At 39.2% G+C, this 21,015-nt stretch overlaps 1 protein-coding gene across 2 annotated transcripts in view; it reads right to left on the bottom strand.

Moving 5' to 3' along the window:
* The window catches only part of DCC (DCC netrin 1 receptor), a 975,841-nt gene that overhangs the window by 72,653 nt on the left and 882,173 nt on the right, over nt 1-21,015 (bottom strand). For both annotated transcript variants that reach the window (XM_038402401.2, XM_038402402.2), the window contains exon 21: nt 16,975-17,007. In XM_038402401.2, coding sequence (XP_038258329.1) covers nt 16,975-17,007 — 33 coding nt within the window. The remainder of the gene's footprint in view (nt 1-16,974; nt 17,008-21,015) is intronic.

The raw sequence follows: 21,015 nt of genomic DNA, 5'->3' as shown, positions 1-21,015 counted from the left end.
TGATGTCTCATTCTCCCATTAGCCTACATATTTAGTCTCATCTACACACAAAACCACCTCCTTTGTGAATCCTTCTGCACTTACCACATCACCTCCTACCTTGCTAAGCCTGCCTCATATCACTGTGATTTTTTTTCAACTCAGAACTGTTGCTATTCCTCTGTACAATCTTCACCTGGATGAAACCCCACCTTTCTCACTTCTCCTTCTTTAGTGGAGACCTTATATTTCCCCCTCAATATCTGATCTATGTAGTTGGCACAAGGTTGGGTTCTCGGTACTCTGCAGTTTTTCTCTGAGTTGTGCAACGGGTGGCAGAATTCAAACTAGCAGAAATATGTTCAAGAAGTGCCAACTTTTCACTCAAATTATGCAGAAAGGATGGTTTTAACTTTGGACATCACTTCAGTGTGAATGATTTCTGACCTTTCTATTTCCCATTTGTCCTCTGTCTTCAATTAGCTCCTTCTTTTGAATGCTTCTATGACTAAAGTCCTCCACTGGAAAATGTCCTTCTCCCATAACTATAGCTGAACTACCATTATTTTTAATATGTTTTAACTTTGCCTCATCAAGGCCACAAAACTTGAAGTTCCCCATGACTACAAATTTTCTTTTTCTTGTCAGTTCTCCAGAATTTGTAAATCTGGCATCACTCCTGCTGTATCTCTAGCAGACTTCTTCATTGTTAGCTCATTTTTCCTGATTTATGTTTCATCATTTATATTTTAACTACTGAAAATCCCTTATCTCCAAAGTTCAGATATCCCAGAATGCCCTGGCCAGAGTATTCTCACTCCAGGAATTATTGCTTCCATTCTGCTTAATGTTAACTATATTATACATGGGTACTTGCTATGAAGAGTAGTGACATCATTATAGTATGTCTTGCTCTCCATGCAAGACTCATCATCTGATTTATCTGACCCAGATACATCCTTTCTCTACCAATGTTTTCAGCCCTATACTCATTTAACCCTGGGAAAATTGACTGAGTAGTCTTATTTCAATTTACAGAAGCTGTAAGCAATTTTCCTTCCCTCCAGGAGCCATAGTTTGAGACATGATGCCAACTATAAGTCCTTCGGCGCTGTGCATGGCTGTAATATGACCATCCTATTTTACTTCAACAAAAAGCCATTTCTTATGGGGCACATGATTTTTCTCTACAGGCACCAGAGCTGCCAAAACAAGCTCCAATACACTAACGGACACTCCTCAGACATAGTGTACTATAGGCAAAAGAAAATGTAAGATAGCCCAGCTCTGTCATTTCGTGCTTCATGTTATTCATAGACATCTTCATTGCCAAGGTTAGGGATTGCCTCCTGGTTGTTTACCCTTGTATTTCCTTAGAGATACTGACAGTTTTCAATCATAAAAAAGAAAATTATATTTAGTCAAAGATGTCTCAATTAAACCTCTTTACTGTGCCAACACATCAAAAGCAGTTCTTCTGCCATAGGATTGTTAGCACAGCCATTTTTGGATGTAAGCTGCAGCATCACCCATTCCAAAAGCCACTGAGTATTCTATGTGCCTGCACCCGTGCGTGATAACTTGGCCATGCACTTTGTCTGAGTCTGCAGGCTTTATCATGCACAGAAAGATCAATCTTGGGACTAAGGCACTGGACTGGGACTCAGGAGATCCAGGTTCAATTCCTGGCTCTGGCACAGTGAGTCTGTTCTAGTCACTTAAGGTATGGCTGCAATGCACTTGGGTGTGAGCCTCCCACCTTAAGTAGGCGGACTTGGGTTTGTGGGGCTCGCGCTAATGTGCTAAAAATAGCTGTGCGGATGTTGTGGCACTGGCAGAGGTTTGGGCTAGCCCCCTGAGCTAACACTATTCCCTGGGTCTGAGCTCAGGTGGCTAGCCTGAGCCTCCACTGGTGTTGCAACATCTACACAGCTATTTGTAGTGTGGTAGCGCAAGCTCTGCTAACACAAGTCTGCCTACCCAGGCTGCAAGGCTGACTCCCATTTGCAGTGTAGATGTACCCTTAGGGGCAGATTTTTCAAAATTGATCAGCATGTTGGGTGCTCATTTCTTTTGAAAATCTGGTCTTTAGTGTCAGAATGAGAGCTGCCAGGTGTTAAGTACTATTGAAAATTTATTTAGGCCCTTATTTAGGTGCTTAAATGAAGCTGAGCTCTTAGGAAACTTGGTGTCAGTTGAGGGTGCTCAGCACTAGAAAAACTTGCCTTGAGACTTAAAGCAGCTACAAGAGAGAAGGTCTGAAACAACTGAAGCTGGCCTTCTAGCAGCTTTGGAGAGCGAGCTTAAACTGGATTGCCAAGCTGCCAGCTGGGAAACTGGCTATGAAAGCCACCAGGTGTATATAAAAGTAGAGTAAGGAAGGCTGATGGAGAGGAAGGAGCAACAGGAGTTTGAGCATGGAATTCACAGACAGGAATTTGCAAGAGGAAGTAGGAATCTGATTACCAGGAAACCCATCCACAGGAAATCTACCCACAAGGGCCTGCAATAGTTTGTTGTAAACATGATAGACAAAATGTGGGACTTGAAAAGTGGCACACAGAAGTAAGAAGAAAGATAAGATTAACTTGCTACACTGTACAGTTCAAGGCTGCAACTCCATTAGCTGCTCTTCGTCAGGAGGATTGCTACTCCCTTTTAGACTTAGACTGGCAATAATCAGTAGATTGGGAAGATGACTCTGTGCTCATGCACACAGCCAGAAAGAAGGATGCTAAAGTTACTCAATCCAATTCTTGGGACTGAGACAGCCCCTTTTGCACCACTCCAGTGGCTAACCAGGATTCCTTCAGTTTTGGGAAATTCCTACCCCTGTTGCTACAGTTCTGGTGTAGGGAACATGGCCAGGGTGTTACTGAATTCTATCTATCCTCAGCTGCTTGAATGGCCTCTTAGAGGTGCTGGCACCTGGGCATAAATTAGATCAGTTCTGGTGGGCCCCAGGATTAGGCAGAGGATGGTGTAAGAGACATAAATCTATCTGTGCCCCCATGTGGTCTTGCACCAAGCAGAGTTCAACCACACCCAAGAATGAGGGCCACAAGAGTACACAGGAAGCGGGGGAGGATAAAGGCCACAGGGGAGAATATTCACAGGGTCTTAAGTTTGCTTTCCTTCAGCCAATTAGATCCTGATATATTTCCGGGCAGAAAACTGGAGTTTTGAGTAGAGATGAAGTTATCCCTTGACTACATTAGCTATATCGCCTCTAGATTTGCTCAACTTTCAGTTTCAAAATGTGTAGTGTCGCAGCAAAGCAAAAAATTAAAACCAATATTCAGTTATGTTTTTATCTTCTTTTCCAAGAATGATAGCTATGCATTGCTCATTAGCAAAGCTTTCAATGTCTCTAACATTAAGGATGACTTTCTATTGGCTGCTTCATAATATTAGCCATATAACTGAATCCCTGCTGACTTTGGTGGTGGGGAGATGTTCCACAAACAAACATGGCATTTTAATTTCTGTTTTCCTTAATCTCCTTGCTTATTATACATACAGAAACAGAGTATTTCAACCCATAGCATTATTTGTTTAGAAATAATCAGATATGCTGCCGAAAATCTGGTGCATATCAAAAGTCATCAGCCTCCCAACACCTGGTAAAGACCCAAACCAGGCAGCACCACCTGATATTGCTGCTTTCTGTGTCTTAAGATTTTAGAGCATTTAATTTTACAGCGAATAACATGAGAGGTGGAGAACATTTTGAATGTCAAGGAAGGAGATTTTCAACAAGATCAAAGCACATGCGATCAAGTACTTGTCCTAACCACATTAATCCAAAATGGTTTTCAAAGAAACATGAAAACAGGCACTATTTTCTTTGACCTCACTGCAGCATATGATGTGGTATGGCACACAGGTCTTCCTGTTAAAATATTAAGAATCATTCCACCATGGGTCACTGATGTCATCGAACTGCTACTCCGAAACAGACGGTTCAAGGTGTATGTAGGTCAGAAAACAAGTGCTTGGAAAAAACAGATGAACGGGTTGCCCCAGGGATCTGTTCTAGCCCCAACCTTTTTCAATATATACATCAATGACCTGCCACCAACCCAGTCATGGAAGTTCATCTATGCAGAAGACATCTGCTGAGGGCTCCAACTTTCTCTGAGCTCGAGAAGACCCTGAGTAACGAAGCTGCAAAGCTTGAAGATACGGTGCCTTCAGTCTAGCACCAGCAAGACAATCCCTGGCACATTCCACCTCCACTATGCCAACTCTAAGACGGAACTAAACATCATAATAAATGGCCAGAGGCTGAAGCATACCCATGTGAGGTGTGACCCTCGACCGAACACTGACATACAAAAGCCACCTGAGGAAGATAGCAGTGAAGGTCAAGACATGCAACAACCTTCTCAGCAAACTGGCAGGTTCTTTATGGGACACAAATGCTCCATCCCTAAGTACCTTAGCCCTTGCTATCTTGTACTCAAATAGAGTATGACGTCAGTCAGCACACATCACAGCACACATTTGCTGATGTACAGCTCAGCTCAACAACGTGCATCATTCCAGGAACTCTCCAACTGACCCATCTTCCATGCATAGATGACTCATGCACCCTAATACTGGTGGAGCACAATCTAAAGGAAAGGACACATGACCGCCCCATGTGTCTCCTGTGCCCAGGGATGCCCCAGCCCTGAGCCCAGCCTGGGGCCACTGTGATCTCCCCACCCCAGCAGAGTTACCTATGTGGGGAGAGGCTTTGTCCTTCTCCCACTAGCCTCCCTGTGGCACATTCAGCCACTCTCCCTGGCAGTTGGGCCTGGGTGGGGAGCAGAGGTGGTGGGACAGAGTCACTTCTCTTGCTGGCTGAAGGAGGCTGCTCAGGGTCACTGCTCTGTGCAATGTAGCAGCTGCCTGAGAGACAGCCCAGCCACCACTGTCACTGCCCCAGTCAGACTCTCTCAGGCAGCAGCAGTGCTGCACAGAGTAGTGACCTGAGTGGCCGGCATGAGAAGTGGCTGGTCCCACTGCCTGCGCTCCCCGCTCGGACCTGGCTGCCAGGGATGGGGCCAAAGTGCTGGAGGGAAGGCATGGCGGGAGAAGGACAGAGCCCTTCTCCCCCCTTGTTGTCTAAGCAGAACTCTTGAGGGGCATTTGACCCTGCGTACTCTCCCCACGCGTCACCTATGCTTCTATGGCTCCTAGTTCTGAGCCACAATGCTCACCCTTACATCATGAGGGAGATTGCAGCTGGCAAGTTGCTTGAGAAGTTATGTGCCAACCCAAGCTTGCCCTTGTTTAATGACCTTTTTAGTCCACCAGCTACATCTCTTTCATCATGACACCGATTGTGGTTGAGGCTGCCATGCTAGGATGTGACAGCGGAGTCCTGTGATGGGAAGACTGGTGCTTAACTTCAACCAACAATCAGTTCCTTGTGACAGACCCTACTGTCCGCTCTCCCGGCTTTGAACTGCCAGGTCAACAGTGGGCCCTTCTTAACCGATTCCGGACTGGACAAGGCCTCTGTGCAGCCAACCAGCACCATTGGGGATTTTTGAGATAATCCAAGTTGCAGCTGTGGTGCAGATCTAACAATGATACACATTGTGGAGGAGTGTCTGCTAGCCAAATCCAGCGGTGGGCTCCAAGAGCCCCACTTAGCCACTAGCAACATTATTGCTTGGCTTGGTGAATATGCAAACCGTAAACAAATAAATACATTTGTTTAGAAAGCCGCTGTTTGAGATGCTCATGAATTACTCATCTTTTTTATCTCTGCTATGTTAACAACTTCCAAGAGAGACTTAGGGTATAATACCAAAATCCTGGAGCTAACAGAAGCTTCAGCAAAAGGTAAGAGGAGAGTTAGCTGCCTTCTGCTGTCACAGTATGGGAGTAGGTTGCTGTTTTTAGGCTGACATCAGGCTACAGATGTATTTGCAGTTGTTTTCATACTGGAAGAGAGGAAGCAGTAAGCAGAACAATGAGATGGTTTATAGTTTTCAGATTAATAATACTGAACACTGGATGGTTTATGCTTCAAATAGCCAAACTGCAACATGCCCACTGTAATCCAAACATGGCAAAGGTTGAATGACAGAAAGTTAAGTTCCCAGCATGACTAGCCTGCCTTAAAAACCCTATTTCCCTGAAAGCTAAAACAATTAGTGCTCTGTTTATTCATGAGCTCAAAACCACTGAAGTGTAAAGTGGTTAGGTGCACAGCCACGTGTAATGCATTCATTCCCTATCCAGAAAAGTCAAAATCCTTTGAATTCACAGGGATCTGTTTGGATGCCTTGCTGTATGCCCTTAGAATGACAAAGGCCACCATTTTCTCCAGGGTTTTGAGACATGAGTCTTGGTTTTCAGTCTTGAGTGATCTTCCAGCAGTGCTTCTGATGCTAGACCCATCTGAGGAGAACTTCTTTACATCCTGCCAGCCACGCTTGTTAGATCAGATACTCAGCAGGTGTAAATTGGCATAGTTCTTCTGGTCCATTGTTTTTTTAATGTTTATAAATTATAGATAAGGCAGATGGCACTCCGTTGGACTTGTACATCATGAAATTATTCCTAATGGTAGTACATTTTATACATGCCCCTGTAAATCTCTAACTCATGGGCTACCACCAAAAGGGCAATGTTGTTTGAAAATCTGACTTCTCCTCAACACGCAACACAATTCCAATTTGGAATAACACAGCTGTCTATACTGGCAAATTGAACCTAACCAATGCTGGAAAGCTCAGTGGAGTCATTGCATAGATTATACATTTGAAGAAAAAAAAATCTACTGAATTTCCTCCAGGATAAGGAAAATATCAACTCAAAGACTCACATGTTCCCTTTGCTCAAACATTACAAATCAATGATAAAACTTATCTAAGTCCACACATAAGAATCAGCTTGTCACCTGAGAAGACATGACTGCCAAATTTGGAACCAACCTTAATTCTGCATGTAACTGCTAATATTTTCTCATTACCTACCTAGATACTAATTTGTTCCTATCCAGAGAAAATATGGAATGAAGAACTTGATATTAGCTTATCATATGAAAATTGGGATAGGATAAAACAAAATAAACAAACCTCTTCATCACCCACTGTCCACTTATTTAAAAAAAATCTTAAAGAGAAACTATTTAGACTTCAACAAGACTTTGTTACTCAGCAACTCTAACAAGCTGTTTGAAAGTATCTACACACCTCAGATCCTCTTTCATATGTACTTTGTGCCTCTTACAAAAATTCCTTCTCATATGACCTGGTCTATAATTTTACTTTTACCTTCATATTGACAGTTATTGCCTTGGAACTTGAACAGGCTTACAAATCTCACACATTCAAAGTAAATAAGGGAAACCTAAATCCCATTTCCAAATGCACCTAACCCATGGCATGAAGGCTCGTAAGGGATTTGTAAACATCTGTAAACTAGATTTTGGCTTCAGTGACTTAGGCACTTTTGAAAATTTCACACTCAGTGAACATTGCCTTAAATCTCTGTGTACCTCTAACCTCTGCAAAGAGCCAGGGGGACTCCCTATTCCTGGACATTCAGGGATGGATTTTTAAAGGTATTTAGGTGCCTAAAGATACAGATTGATGTCAAATGGATTTTTTAAATGTGCCTAGGCACCTAACTCACAGTGAGAAATCTTCTGAAAATAAGAAAGTTTGTGAAAATCTCACTAGCCACCTATCTGCATCTTTAAAAATCTGGCCCTCAGTCCCTTAGATCCAGTGAGTGGACATTTTTGCTAATAAATCAAGATTAGCTCTTAAAGATGCCAAATACAGTGCTGTAGTATTACAATTCCACCTGTTCTGAATCACATTTCCTACCCTGGAATAACATTGAGTTCCTGATGTTTTTAAAGCAATTGTCTTTCTCAAGGAAATGGGAATTTTAAAGTTCAGTCATAAAGATGGGAAGACACTTTGTTCTATACACAGGACTCGAGACCCAGCTTCTAAGTGAAAGTCATGGCTCCATCCCTGATTTGCAGCATGACCTTGGAAAAGATTCTCACTGCAAATGAAAAAGGGTATTATTCTAATCTGTTAAAAAACAACTTCAAATACAAAGAGAATCAGAGGGGAAAGCTTTAGTAAATCAATTAATTACAAGTCTCTCCCAACTCTCCCTACCATAAGAAGTGATCCTAATGCTGAATGACATACTATACTAAGAGCACGTCTACACTACAAAGGTAAGTCGACTTAATGTAAGTCGACATCAGGTCTCCACAGTAATTAAGTAGGTCATTTGTGTCCACACATTCTTATTGTGTTGGTAGAGTGCATCCTCACTAGCAGCGCTTGTGTCGATGCATAGAGCAGTGCATCATGGGTAGCTATCCCACAGTGCAACTAGCTGCAGGGGGTTTTGGAAAGGTCTTGCAATGCTTCATGGGACCAAAACATTGTTGCAGGGGGGAATGGGAACATGGCTTGGGCTTCCCATGATGCAATTTCTTCCCTCCCTTCTGCTATCAATGGCAATCAACCCTTGTTTCTGGGGGGGCTTTCACAGGAATGGGGCTGTTTTCTGTGTACCTGGCTGCTGTGCAGTGGAGTTGAAAATGATCTCCAGAGCATTCACAGTGGAGCATTATGGGACACCTCCTGGAGGCTATTTCAGTTGAATTATACAACTATGTGTCTACACTGCCTTTCTGTTGACCCATCAATATTGAATTAAATGCTATGGAGGTGGAGTTATTAAGTCGACATTACAGATGAGTTAGGTTGGCGGAAGGGACCGGTTGTGTAGATGCATACGTTATTAAGTTGACTTCAGGCAGCTTCCATCCACCTACATTTGTAGTGTAGACCAGGCCTAAATAGTCATAAGAAATGTGCTATTTCTGGGTGGCCAAATATATGCTGTCCCAAAAGGTGCAAAAGTGTTAATATTATACAATGATTTAATTTCCATAATTTTGAGAAATTCTAGCTCATTTTGAGAATTATTTTGGCTGAGATTTTACAAGTTACACATTGCTTCCATTTTCATTCGAACAGAACTAGGATGAAACTTTATTAAGATCAAGCACAATATTCACTCAGTGAAACAGCTGCCACTCACAAACATGATAGAATTAGTTACAAGGGCTATTATTATTGACTTTGCAAAATTGGGAAAAATTTGATCTGTCACTTCAGCAGAAGTGCTAATTTTTCAGTACATATGGAGCTTCAGTTCAAATGAATCCAGGCTATTTTGATTGTATAGAGTTTTCTTTATATCCTGACAATTTGTTAAATAGCATTGTTCCATGCTGTTAGACAGTTTCTGTAATCCACCCCAGAACTGGCTACATTTGTTGGTGCACGACATGATTACTATACTATACCTTTCACAAAAAATTTTTTAGGATTATTTTGGTGAACGTGAGCTGCATAAATATGTGATATAATTCTACTCAAAATGCCTGTCTGCCTCTTCTTCTCCTTCACATAAGAGTGCTTTTAAGCAGGGCTGGCTCTATTGCTTTTGTTGCCCCAAGCAGTGAAGAAACCTGTCGCCGCCGAATTGCCGCTGCTGATGGCAGGACAGAGAGAAGAAGTTGCCGCCGAATTGTCGCAGCCACGGAAACTCTGCTGCCCCTTTCTGACTGCTACCCCAAGCACGTGCTTGGAACTCTGGTGCCTGGAGCCAGCCCTGCTTTAAAGCAGTTCACTGTCCTCTTATTTGTTTTCTTCATCTGCTGTGCTTCTTTTCCCTTCTCCTTTGTTGACAAGTGCCTGCCTTGTGCTCTTGGCTCTTTTGCTAGCTTGCTCTTTTGACTTTTTAGATTCTGAGCAGCTGACAGCAGAAGTTAGTTGCTTAAGCTGAACTAGCAGAGTGGCTTTGATACCACCAATGCTCCCACCTACTTCACTGCATGCAGCTCTCATGTTGTTAGAGCATGTTGTGATGACATAGTTGTCATTAAGGGTCATGGTTAGGTCCTGCTGAGCCATGTGAGTTTCTCATCCTCCCTCTGTCTCCTCTTTCCTGTAAATCTCTCTCTTTGCTCCATCCAAACCATAATGCTAGTGGAAGCATAGACAGGGGGTTAATGAAACAGTTGCAGCAAAAGAAATGGGAGGGAGCACAGGCAGAAAATTGAAGGAAAAAATAATTCATGGGCACATTTCTCAGTAGCTGCTTTGGAACCTGAGGAGAAAATAGGTCTCATTATAGACATGACAGTCTTTCTAGATTCCAAGGTGGAAAACTCTGTGGGAGAAACACTGGAGATTATGTTGGCAGGAACAATCCTGCACTAACAGTAGAATGAAGCAGATGCCCTAATAGGGTTAATTCTGTTATTCTATGAGAAGGACAGATGTGATGGAGTACACCCTAAGGGCCTGATCCAACACTCTCTTAGGTATGTCTAGGGTGCTTATCACCTTATAATCAAAACTCAGCTTCTAATTGGATTTTATCTTGGTGTGTGTTTCTACTGGGCCAAATCCTGAGATCCTTACTAAGGTTTTACTTGGTCCTTGCTTACCTCCACTGAAGCCAATGGCAAAATTATCTTGACTTCAGTGGGGCCAGGACAAACAGTAGTTTGCATAAGAATTGTGTGAAAACTGAGTAAGAACCTCAGGATTTGGCTCATATGCTTTAGAAATGTATTAGATGACTTTAATGTACCTCTTTACTGATTTAGGACCTGATCCAATGCACATTACATACCATAAGAAGGGATCCTTAATGACGTGCAATACTAAGTAGTCCACAGAAATGTGCTGTTTCTGTTTCTGCAAAAGGTGCAAAAGTCTTACTATTATCCCTAAGTGAGATATCATAGATGGACGGGAAATTTTTTAGATGGATGGTTTTTAGATAACACAGTCATAAATAATTCAAAATGTTATGTTAGAGCTACTCTGGAAACATATTTGTGTATAGGTAATACCAGAATATTTCATAATATGGAACATGAGCTCAGAATATCCTAATGTCTGTTAAAACAACAAACTACATTTATCGTGTATCAATAATGTGGCCCAGTCAAAAAAACTCCCTAAACAAACTCCAAATCAAAACAAGCTAGGGTATTCATAGACTATGTCTGAAATCTCAATATTAACTTAACCCCCGAATGTATTGGTTACACTTGAATCTCAGAATATAGTAGATATAAAACACTTTCTGAAATCTATACCCAACCAAATCAAATTTTATTCAGAGTTTATTTCATCACGTATATCACAAATATTCCTCAGATTCTACAGATAGTTCTAGTGACAGTATTTTAGACTTTAGTTACTTTTAAAATTTAATTTTGTGTTCATGAAAGTTGTTGGATTGAGAGCATTGAAAGACCTACACAGGACAGTTCCAGTATGGGCAGGATCTGTAAAACCCTGACCAGCTACAGAATTCAGAGTTTTTCAGTTGTCAATCCTTGGTCTCCCTTCTGGGATTGAAAACAAGATTGTGGAAATCTGTACTCTAGTAACTGAGCTGAGACCATTAACTCATCTAATTACCCTGAAAGGTATTTACCATCCTGATTTTACAGAGGTGATCCTTTTACTTTTTCTTCTATTAAAATTCTTCTTTTAAGAATCTGTTTGCTTTTTCATTGTTCTTAAGATCCAAAGGTTTGGGTCTGTGTTCACCTATGCAAATTGGTGAGGATTTTTATCAAATCTTCCCCAGGAAAGGGGATGTAAGGTTTGGGAGGATTTTGGGGGGAAAGACGTTTTCAAACAGGCTCTTTCCCAGTTATATATCTGTTAGACGTTTGGTGGTGGCAGAGATAAAGTCCAAGGACAAAACATAAAATAGTTTGTAGCTTGGGGAAGTTTTAACCTAAGCTGGTAAAAATAAGCTTAGGAGGTTTTCATGCAGGTACCCACATCTGTACCCTAGAGTTCAGAGTGGTGAAGGAACCTTGACAACCCCTATCTTATTCTGACTGAAAACTTGAGCTCCTACTACACCTATCCGCCAACCTTGCTGTGCTATCTATCCATCCTGTTGTTTTTACAGTATTGCTATACTTTTCTATATCAACTTCTATGTATATTATATATGGCTCTTCGAAACGAGCTCTCTCTATAAGTTATCTTGAGTTACAACTGTATTTAGTGCCTATAATAGGACTGAAAGTCCTGCTTGCTCACTTTCAGTTTAAAAGAATCATAGAATATCAGGGTTGGAAGGGACCTCAGGAAGTCATCTAGTCCAACCCCCTGCTCAAAGCAGGACCTATCCCCAACTAAATCATCCCAGCCAGGATTTTGTCAAGCCTGATTTTAAAAACCTCTAAGGAAGGAGATTCCACCACCTCCCTAGGTAATGCATTCCAGTGCTTCAGCACCCTCTTAGTGAAGAAGTTTTTCCTAATATCCAATTTAAACCTCCCGCACTGCAACTTGAGACCATTATTCCTTGTTATGTCATCTGCTACCACTGAGAACTGTCTAGATCCATCCTCTTTGGAACCCTCTTTCAGGTAGTTGAAAGCAGCTATCTAATCCCCCCTCATTCTTCTCTTCTGAAGACTAAATAATCCCAGTTCCCTCAGCTTCTCCTCATAAGTCATGTGTTCCAGTCCCCTAATCATTTTTGTTGCCCTCCGCTGGACTCTTTCCAATTTTTCCACATCCTTCTTGTAGAGTGGGGCCCGAAACTGGACACAATACTCCAGATGAGGCCTCACCAATGTCAAATAGAGAGAAACGATCATGTCCCTCGATCTGCTGGCAATGCTCCTACTTATACAGCCCAAAATGCCATTGGCCTTCTTGGCAACAAGGGCACACTGTTGACTCTCATCCAGCTTCTCGTTCACTGTAACCCCTAGGTCCTTTTCTGTAGAACTGCTGCCTAGCCATTTGGTCCCTAGTTTGTAGCACTGCATGGGATTCTTCCATCCTAAGTGCAGGACTCTGCACTTGTCTTTGTTGAACCTCATTAGATTACTTTTGGCCCAGTCCTCTAATTTATCTAAGATAAAAGGATTATGTTTGTGCTGTTACCTTAACTGTAACATTACTCGTGATAATACACTTGTTCTTTGATCAGAGAATAGGTACTATGTACATTCTCAGCATAAACCTGTACTGAGCCTTGCTGAGCAGTAGTTCTGGGCAAATGGAGCTATTTTCCTAGAGGATTTATATAAACAAACTTGAAATAGCCTTGTTCATATCCTGGTATTATATCTGCACAGTATTCAAGACCATATTTGAATCTGTAGTAAAATGCATGTTTATTACAGTGGAAAAGGAAGTGATTAGATCTCTTGGTGATACAAGGAATGTATATTCATATATGATACACAGGTTAGTTCTACCTTCAACTGACACGCTTATTTAGTTCTTCACATGAATTAAACTACAGCACCATTTTTCAAAGGGGGTGCAACCAGCCTCCCTGCTGAGGCTCTGATCTTTTTCCAAGAGGGACTTGGGCAAGTCTAGAGAAAAGGAAGATAAGACTATTCTTTTCCCCCCCTACTTATTTATTTTTTAAAAGGGCATAGCCAATGCTGTATCTTGAATATTCAATAAATGTTCCTGGATTTTTGCTGGTTTCTACATGGATACAAGCCAGCAGACAAGAAACAAGAACACCGCTGATCCTGACTTCATATTTAAATTATGCACCTTTTTCATGGTCAGTAGCTGTGGGACAAATACTGAAGAATCCTGAACTAGAGGTAAGACAGGCCTGGATAACCAAGCTATAGCAATTTTGTACAGCACACATTCAGAAATATAACCCCAATGCCCACAGAAAAACTACAGCCCTCATCCTTTAAGTAACTCTAGGTAGGCAAACATGAGCACCAGAATGGAGCCCTATTGGGGTTCCATATGGGTGCAGGTGCCTGTCTGTACAGAGCCTATTGGAGGGCTGAGGCCTAGATTAGTTATTTGCCATCTGAAGTAATAACAAGTGGGGCAGAAATAAATACATTGATTTCTCCCTTTTCATTCCAAATAATTTGCCATGACACTAAGCATTAAATTGTGCAATATTATGTTATGTACATGCAATTTTACATCTAACTTGAATTAATGCATCATACCATAATGCTTTGAAGAGCAACAGTTATCACTAAAAACCCCCTACCCTTTTGTTTTCAAGCCTATTTTATGTTATTTTGTTGGATTTCAAGTTGATAATAGGAAGTTAGCTGAACTGTTACCAAAATGATAACTCAAGTTTCCCTCTATTTGCATTTATTTAAAATCATTCCCAAGGTATCTGAGCAAATTGGCATCTTCTTTACAGTCCCAATTTTCTATTAAGATCAGAATTGACTGATTACTTGATTGCTTCATTTGTAAATTGGCATCAAAGGTAGAAGGAACATTTTGTAACAGGCAGTCCTGGAGTTATAACAGGTAAAAAAAATCAAGATGCCCCGTTTGTTTTATCAGCTAAGGCAAGTCTAATGAAATATGCTGAGATTTTCGCAGAGATCTAATTGAGTTATGTGCCCAACTCACATTGTCTTTAATTAGAAGAAGGGTGCTTAAGTGGTTTAGGCCCCACTGAAAATCATAACCTATCTACTTATTATTCTTAACGAGGCTGATAATTGTATTATTAGGGCTGTCAATTAATCACAGTTAATGTATGCAATTAATTCAAAACAAATTAGCTAGATTAAAGAATAGTTACAATTAATTACCATTTTAATTGCACTGTTAAACAATAATAAAATACCAGTTTAAATGTATAATAAATATTTCTGAATATTTTTCTACATTTTCAAATATATTGTTTTAACTTACAACACAGAATACAAAGTGTACAGTGCTCACTTTTTAGTATTATTTTTATTACAAATATTTACATCATAAAAAATATAAACAAAAGAAATAGTATTTTTCAATTCACCTTATACAAGTCCACTCAATCTTACGTCTTGTTCAGCGAATCGCACAAACAAGTTTGTTTACATTTATGGGAGATAATGACGCCCGCTTCTTAACTACATCACCTGAGAGTGAGAACAAGCATTCACATGGGACTGTTGTAGAGGGCATTGCAAGGTATTTATGTGCCAGATATGCTAAAACATTCGTTTTATGCCCCTTTGTGCTTTGACTTGTAGGCTGTAAAGTTTTACATTGTTCTGTTTTTGAGTGCAGTTATGTCACCAAAAAAAATCTACATTTGTAAGCTGCACTTTCATGATAAAGGGATTGCCCTACAATATTTGTATGAGGTAAACTGAAAAATACTATTTCTTTTGTTTATATTTTTTACCATGAACATATTTGTAATCCAAAATAATAAAGAGAGCACATGTATACTTTGTATTCTGTGTTGTATTTGAAATCAATATATCTGAAAATGTGGAAAAACTTCCAAAAATATTTATAATAAATTTAAATTGGTACAGGCAATCCTCGACTTTACAACGTTCGACTTAGACGATGAGACGTTTCTGAATTGATACCTTGATTCGACTTATGACGACTGGTTTTGACTTAATGACGCTTGGTCCCACAATGGAGTGGATTGCAGTTCCAAGTTACGATGTTTTGACTTACGATGCAATTTTCAGGAATCAATTGTGTTGTAAGTCCGAGGACTGCCTGTATTTTATTGTTTAATGGTGCCATTAAAATGATGTTCATTCGCAACAATTTTTTAAATTCTCATGGCTTAATTGCAATTATTTTTAAATTGTTTGATGGCCCTATTTATTGCTTGTTAGGCCTGCTTGGAAAGAACAATTATTTTAAAAAGGCAAATGTGTGTGTGTGGTGGGAGGGGGGTTAATTTGAAACTAGTTTGCAGCCCACAATTTTTCACATTTTCCAAAATAAAATTGGTTTTTCATGTCAAAGCATGAAAATTGTGTGTGTGTTTTGGTGAAAAACCTAACATTGGTTGAAATCAAATGTCAGGTTTCAAAAAGATAAATGTTGAGATCCCTATCCCCAAAGATAAAGAATGAAATCCTGAAACCTTAGGGTGGATTTTCAAAACGGTCTAAGGACGCATCTTCACTGGGGTGGGAGGTATGTTCTTACCTGGTAATTGACATGATGTAAAATCCTACTTAAGATACAGTTTATAGCTTTCACAGGTGCTAGCAAGTTGAGGTAAAGACTATGGGAGAGCATAGGCTTTACTGTGACCTGCTTCACTAGGATTTTACGTCATGTTAGTTAACTCAAGTTAGCTAACAGAAGGTAAGACTGCACCTTTTCTCCAAGTGAAGAGAGACCTATGGGGTTTGAATACCTTCTTTCCATTGAAATTAGTGTGAAATGAGAGTTCAGATCACCTAAATGTCTTCATAGCCTTAAACTTTTCAGATATCATTGTGAATATTTCCCCCCTCAATGTTTTGAATGACATTACTTATGTGGAAGATGCTATAGTTGCATTGGAAATAGATGTTGACAATAAATCAGTTTGGAGTAAAAAGAAGATGAAAATTTCCAAGCAACAGACAACACAAATAATAAAAAAAACTATAGTAAGTTCACAGCAGAAGAAAAATGATTAGTTAGACAACATTTCATATTTGGTAAATATAGTAATGATAATGCCTTGAAAAGTTGACTAAACTTTGCTTTTATTAAACAGGGGCTGCTGACTTGAGAAAGAAAATGATTCATGATTTTTCACTGCAACGCTTCAGAACTTTAATCTATAACCCATGAAAGGGTGCAAGAGTAGTCTGAATATTATGCTGAATTTAATTATACTTAATGTGAATTATTTAGAAATGCAGCAGAGAGACTAAAAATTTATTTCGTACAAAGAAGCTTGACATTTTAATTGGTCCTTCAGAAAAGAGACAAAACAATTTTCTCTCAAGAAAATTTACATCTTCCCCATCAAAGCAGCAGCCTTTGCGAAGCAGAACTTCATTAACAAGATTAATTATCATGCCAGTGCCTGCCTCATCAGGTGTGCAGCCCAGGTGAAAAACAGAATGCAAAGTGATGAGTAACAACGTTCCTAACGTTCAGCACTGATTCTAAGAGAAAATGTGACAGATTGAGGTTACTGTACCTTGGTCATTAGCCATTTTGTCAGGGTGCTCGACTGCAAGAAAAAGACAATATCATTAGACTGTGACAGCTCCTAGTAGGCAAGCTGACATATCAAATTAACAATTTTGTTAGCAGGTTTTCATATCAAGTTGCTGCTCTCCTGCATTTTTGGCAGATTGACTGGGACAAAGAGAGATATTTTACCATTTTCCTGTTCAAAGAGATTCTGAAGAACAGACAGGACAAGTACAAGTCGCACTGTATTTCTCATCAAATGTAGTCACAAGGTCTTAAAAAAATAAAGCAGTGAAAAATATATATTTCCTCAACTTGCTGGTCTATGAACTTTGAAGTATCATCTGGGAAGTTTAATTAAGCTTGGAAGTGAAAAAGAGAGAGAGAGAGAGAATAATTGCATACAAATCATCTAGGTATTGGAAGCTAGATCTGAATTATAATGTTATTGTTTCTGCTTTTTACAAAAGAGGTTTTAAATTATTTACATGTTTTTGTATAATAATTACACAAACGATGGTGTGATTTGAAGTGCACCAGACAAGGCTTCAGAATTCAATAGACATGTTGAAAGCTCTTCTGAATGGTTAGCAGCTCCCAGCAATTTATTAAGTGATAGAGAGTATTAAGTTTCCCTTCAGATTCAGAAATAGCTATGATTATGAAAAATTATCCAATTTTCTGGTTAATAAAATTTAAGAGAAATTTAAGATACAGGAGATTAAAAAAAAGTTTGACACACCTGAGTTTAAGTAGCTGAGTAAGTAGTGTATAAATATAGGGTGGTTTTTAAAGGCTGGTCTATTCTCCTTTTGAAGAACACTACATAAATTGGTTACCCACCTTCATGTTATGACCACAATGTTATCCCATGATTTAGCTTACAAGATGTTGCCATGAACAATAAAGGCCCAAGATGGTGGCAATTTACATGTAGCACAATGACATTAGTGTGTCTATTTCTGCTAACAATGTCATCAGCACCTGTTATCATTGTAACTCCCCTCAGTACTTACGAAAGTTCCATGCTTGTAGCAAAGGGAAAACAGACCCCTGAATGATCACCATGTACTCTTTTATTTTAACTATGTTAACAGAGAAAAATGTACAGAGTTGTACGTATTCCCTCAAAGTTTCTAGAAATCTTTTGGGGAGAATGGGTTTCCCTGCTGAGTAATACTGGGATTATGAACTTCCCCAGAGAACAAATTTATTTATAAAAACATTAAACCCTTGATTGCAACTGCAGTTACTTCATTTCAACTATTTATGACATTTAAAAGCTGACCAACTTTTTCTGCCTTCTTCGAGTTATTAAGGAGATGTAACCTGTGACATCTACAGTGTCATGAAATAATGCTGTGGTGGGTCAGTAGGTAACATTTTTCTCTGGCAGGTCATAAAGGTTCACGTTTTGTGGCTTAGGAGCAAGGATTTGTTTTTTAACAACCAATCCAATACAGCATTAGAGGGCACTGTAATGCTAGAAATGATGCCCCACATCAGCTTTGCCAAAGAAAAATGGGACACCAGCAATATGTATTCCTGATGTCCTGCAGCAAGTCCCCAAATAAAGACTTTCCCTGCTTATCTTGGTATAACGGCATTGGTAATATCTGACAAAATAGAAAAGCCAAGATAATTCTCTCTCTCTCCTTTATATAAACAACTGACCATGTATTTCATTCATCCTTGAAATAAAGCTTATAAATGTACTACATGTACACAGATTTGTAGAAAATGCAGTATGTGCATTTTCATATTGTTATCTATGCATGTTGGTTTATTTTTGTGTGCAATATTAATAAACAGTTCAAATACTATTATTTTATTTGCTTCATTTAAAGTTCAGTAGACAATTATGGTTTGTTTCTAAATTGAAGCTGAAATTTAGAATCAAATTATGTTTCAGTTGAAAAGGGAGTAAGTACAGTCCTGGGATTTATTAGTTTCTGCTACAGGTGAAAAACATAAGTTATTAATAAGTTAAAATTTGAAAGAATGAGGGGATCTCCTACTGATTGGACACTATTACATTCAGACTTTCTTAGCTAGCCTATTCATAAGGCAGTCAGAAGTAAATTCCAGACTGGAGTTGCTTCCTATCTTGCTAAATAGATTCCAGTTACTTTGCTTCAGAAATGTATCATTTAATGTTATTAATTTACATACAGTAAATCTAGTGGAACATTGAGATTGAAGTTCTGCTTTCCCACTTGTTACTGCATGCATCTTTAACTTCTAGAGGAATCCATGTCAACATGCAGTTTAATATTTCAACATATACATATATAATTTACTTCTAATTTTCTTTATATTTTTTTCAGGACATCTAATGAAATCAACTGGAACTTGTTCACATAAGAACTAAATAAAACCTGAATCAGGTGATTCAGGTTTTGGTCCAACATATATAACAAAAAAAAGTGATACACTCCCTAGTAATTAATTATGGGGTAGATAATCACATCTCACACCCTCATCTCCTCCAGGCACATAAGAACTACCTGGTAATGCCTGTATCCGAGCAATTATGTCTTAAATGATGAATATGACCATACCCAGCCAAAAAACATGCAGGCTGATCCTCAGCTGGAGTTATGACAATTTAAAACAGCTGAAGATCTCTCCTTGGATTACATTTTGTTACCAGTGGATCTGAGGGGAAAAACCATAAGCACTTTGCTTATGTGGCAGTGATATTTACAATGAAATGTATCTGTTCTTGTACAGGTCACTGCATATTTAGTTACTAAAGGCATGTTACTGAGAAAAAAAATCAGCTGCAGTTTTATAACTGACTAGGGTTGTGGTTTCCTTGAAAGAGCTTTGTGTGCTATAATATCTTAAATCAGATAAGGGATGACTTTATAGATCTTTGATGCTTACTTAGTTCCTTGTGGTTTAAAATATCTTGTGATCAAAACATATATTTGCCAACAGAGCATTCATTACCATAAGTCACATGCATATCTCCTGTTAATAATAATTAAGGTCAGGAAACAAACATTTCTGCATAATTCAGAATGCACTCAAGCCTTCAGAAGCTCTTTTCACCTTATATGTAGAGACAGATTTGTCAAAAATCAGCTGAATATTATTGAACATGACATATTTAGGGTGGATAACATTAAATATTCATGTTAGGGTATTAAACATAGTTCTTGTAAACTATTACAAGATGTAACAAATGAGTAAATTTATCTTTTTGGTATCTCTTGATGCTCTCTGATATAGAATTTATTTCCCAAATGTATTTAATGGTACTTTGTGTAAACACTACAAAGTAGGTGATATCTAGTCCATTAATCTTTTTGTTTAGTTAGATATCTGGGTCTCTGTATCTTTTGATGTCTCATTATTCCGTCATTATTATATTTTGATTCTCTGACTCACTTTAAATTCTCTCTAACAGAGTTCTTTTACTTGGCACAAATTGGGAGCATGAAATTAACTTGGCACCCCTCAAGTTGATAGAGACTAAGCACTTGCAAAGTGCTTTCTATTCACATTTCATGGTCGTTGAGAATGAATAATCAGGATCCTACAAATAATTCATTCAGAGTGAAACCAGACTCAGACAAGTAAGTCCTGAAAATCTGGATAGACTGTGATAAGCTCTGAACAAATTAATACATTTTTTCATTTTTCTGACTCCTGTTAATTCACTAAAACTGTTATATGAGGGTTTTCACACTTAGCCTGAATATTTGGTAACATGGTCTTTATACACATAGACAACGGCTAGCCCTCTGCCAGTGCTGCTGAGTGCACTGGCACATTCATTGCGATGCTAGGGACTGACTGAAAATGGAGTCTCCCTTTCCTCCTTCAAAAGCAGCAGGAGTAGGAAAAATGACATTTCTCTTCCAATATTTGTTAAAGGCTGAACTTGCATAATACATCTTTCCTACAAGGAAAACAAGGATGAGATGTATGCAGATCTACAGAGTATTGTATATGAATTGCCCTTTTGTTCAGTCATTTTCATATATATGTTAAAATTAAAGATAGGCCTGAAGCAGAATATTGGATACAGACCTCC

This window comes from Dermochelys coriacea, chromosome 5, assembly GCF_009764565.3.
Source record: "Dermochelys coriacea isolate rDerCor1 chromosome 5, rDerCor1.pri.v4, whole genome shotgun sequence".
NCBI lineage: Eukaryota > Metazoa > Chordata > Testudines > Dermochelyidae > Dermochelys > Dermochelys coriacea.
Note: the sequence above shows the minus strand (reverse complement) of the source record. Positions and strands in the feature narration are given on the sequence as shown.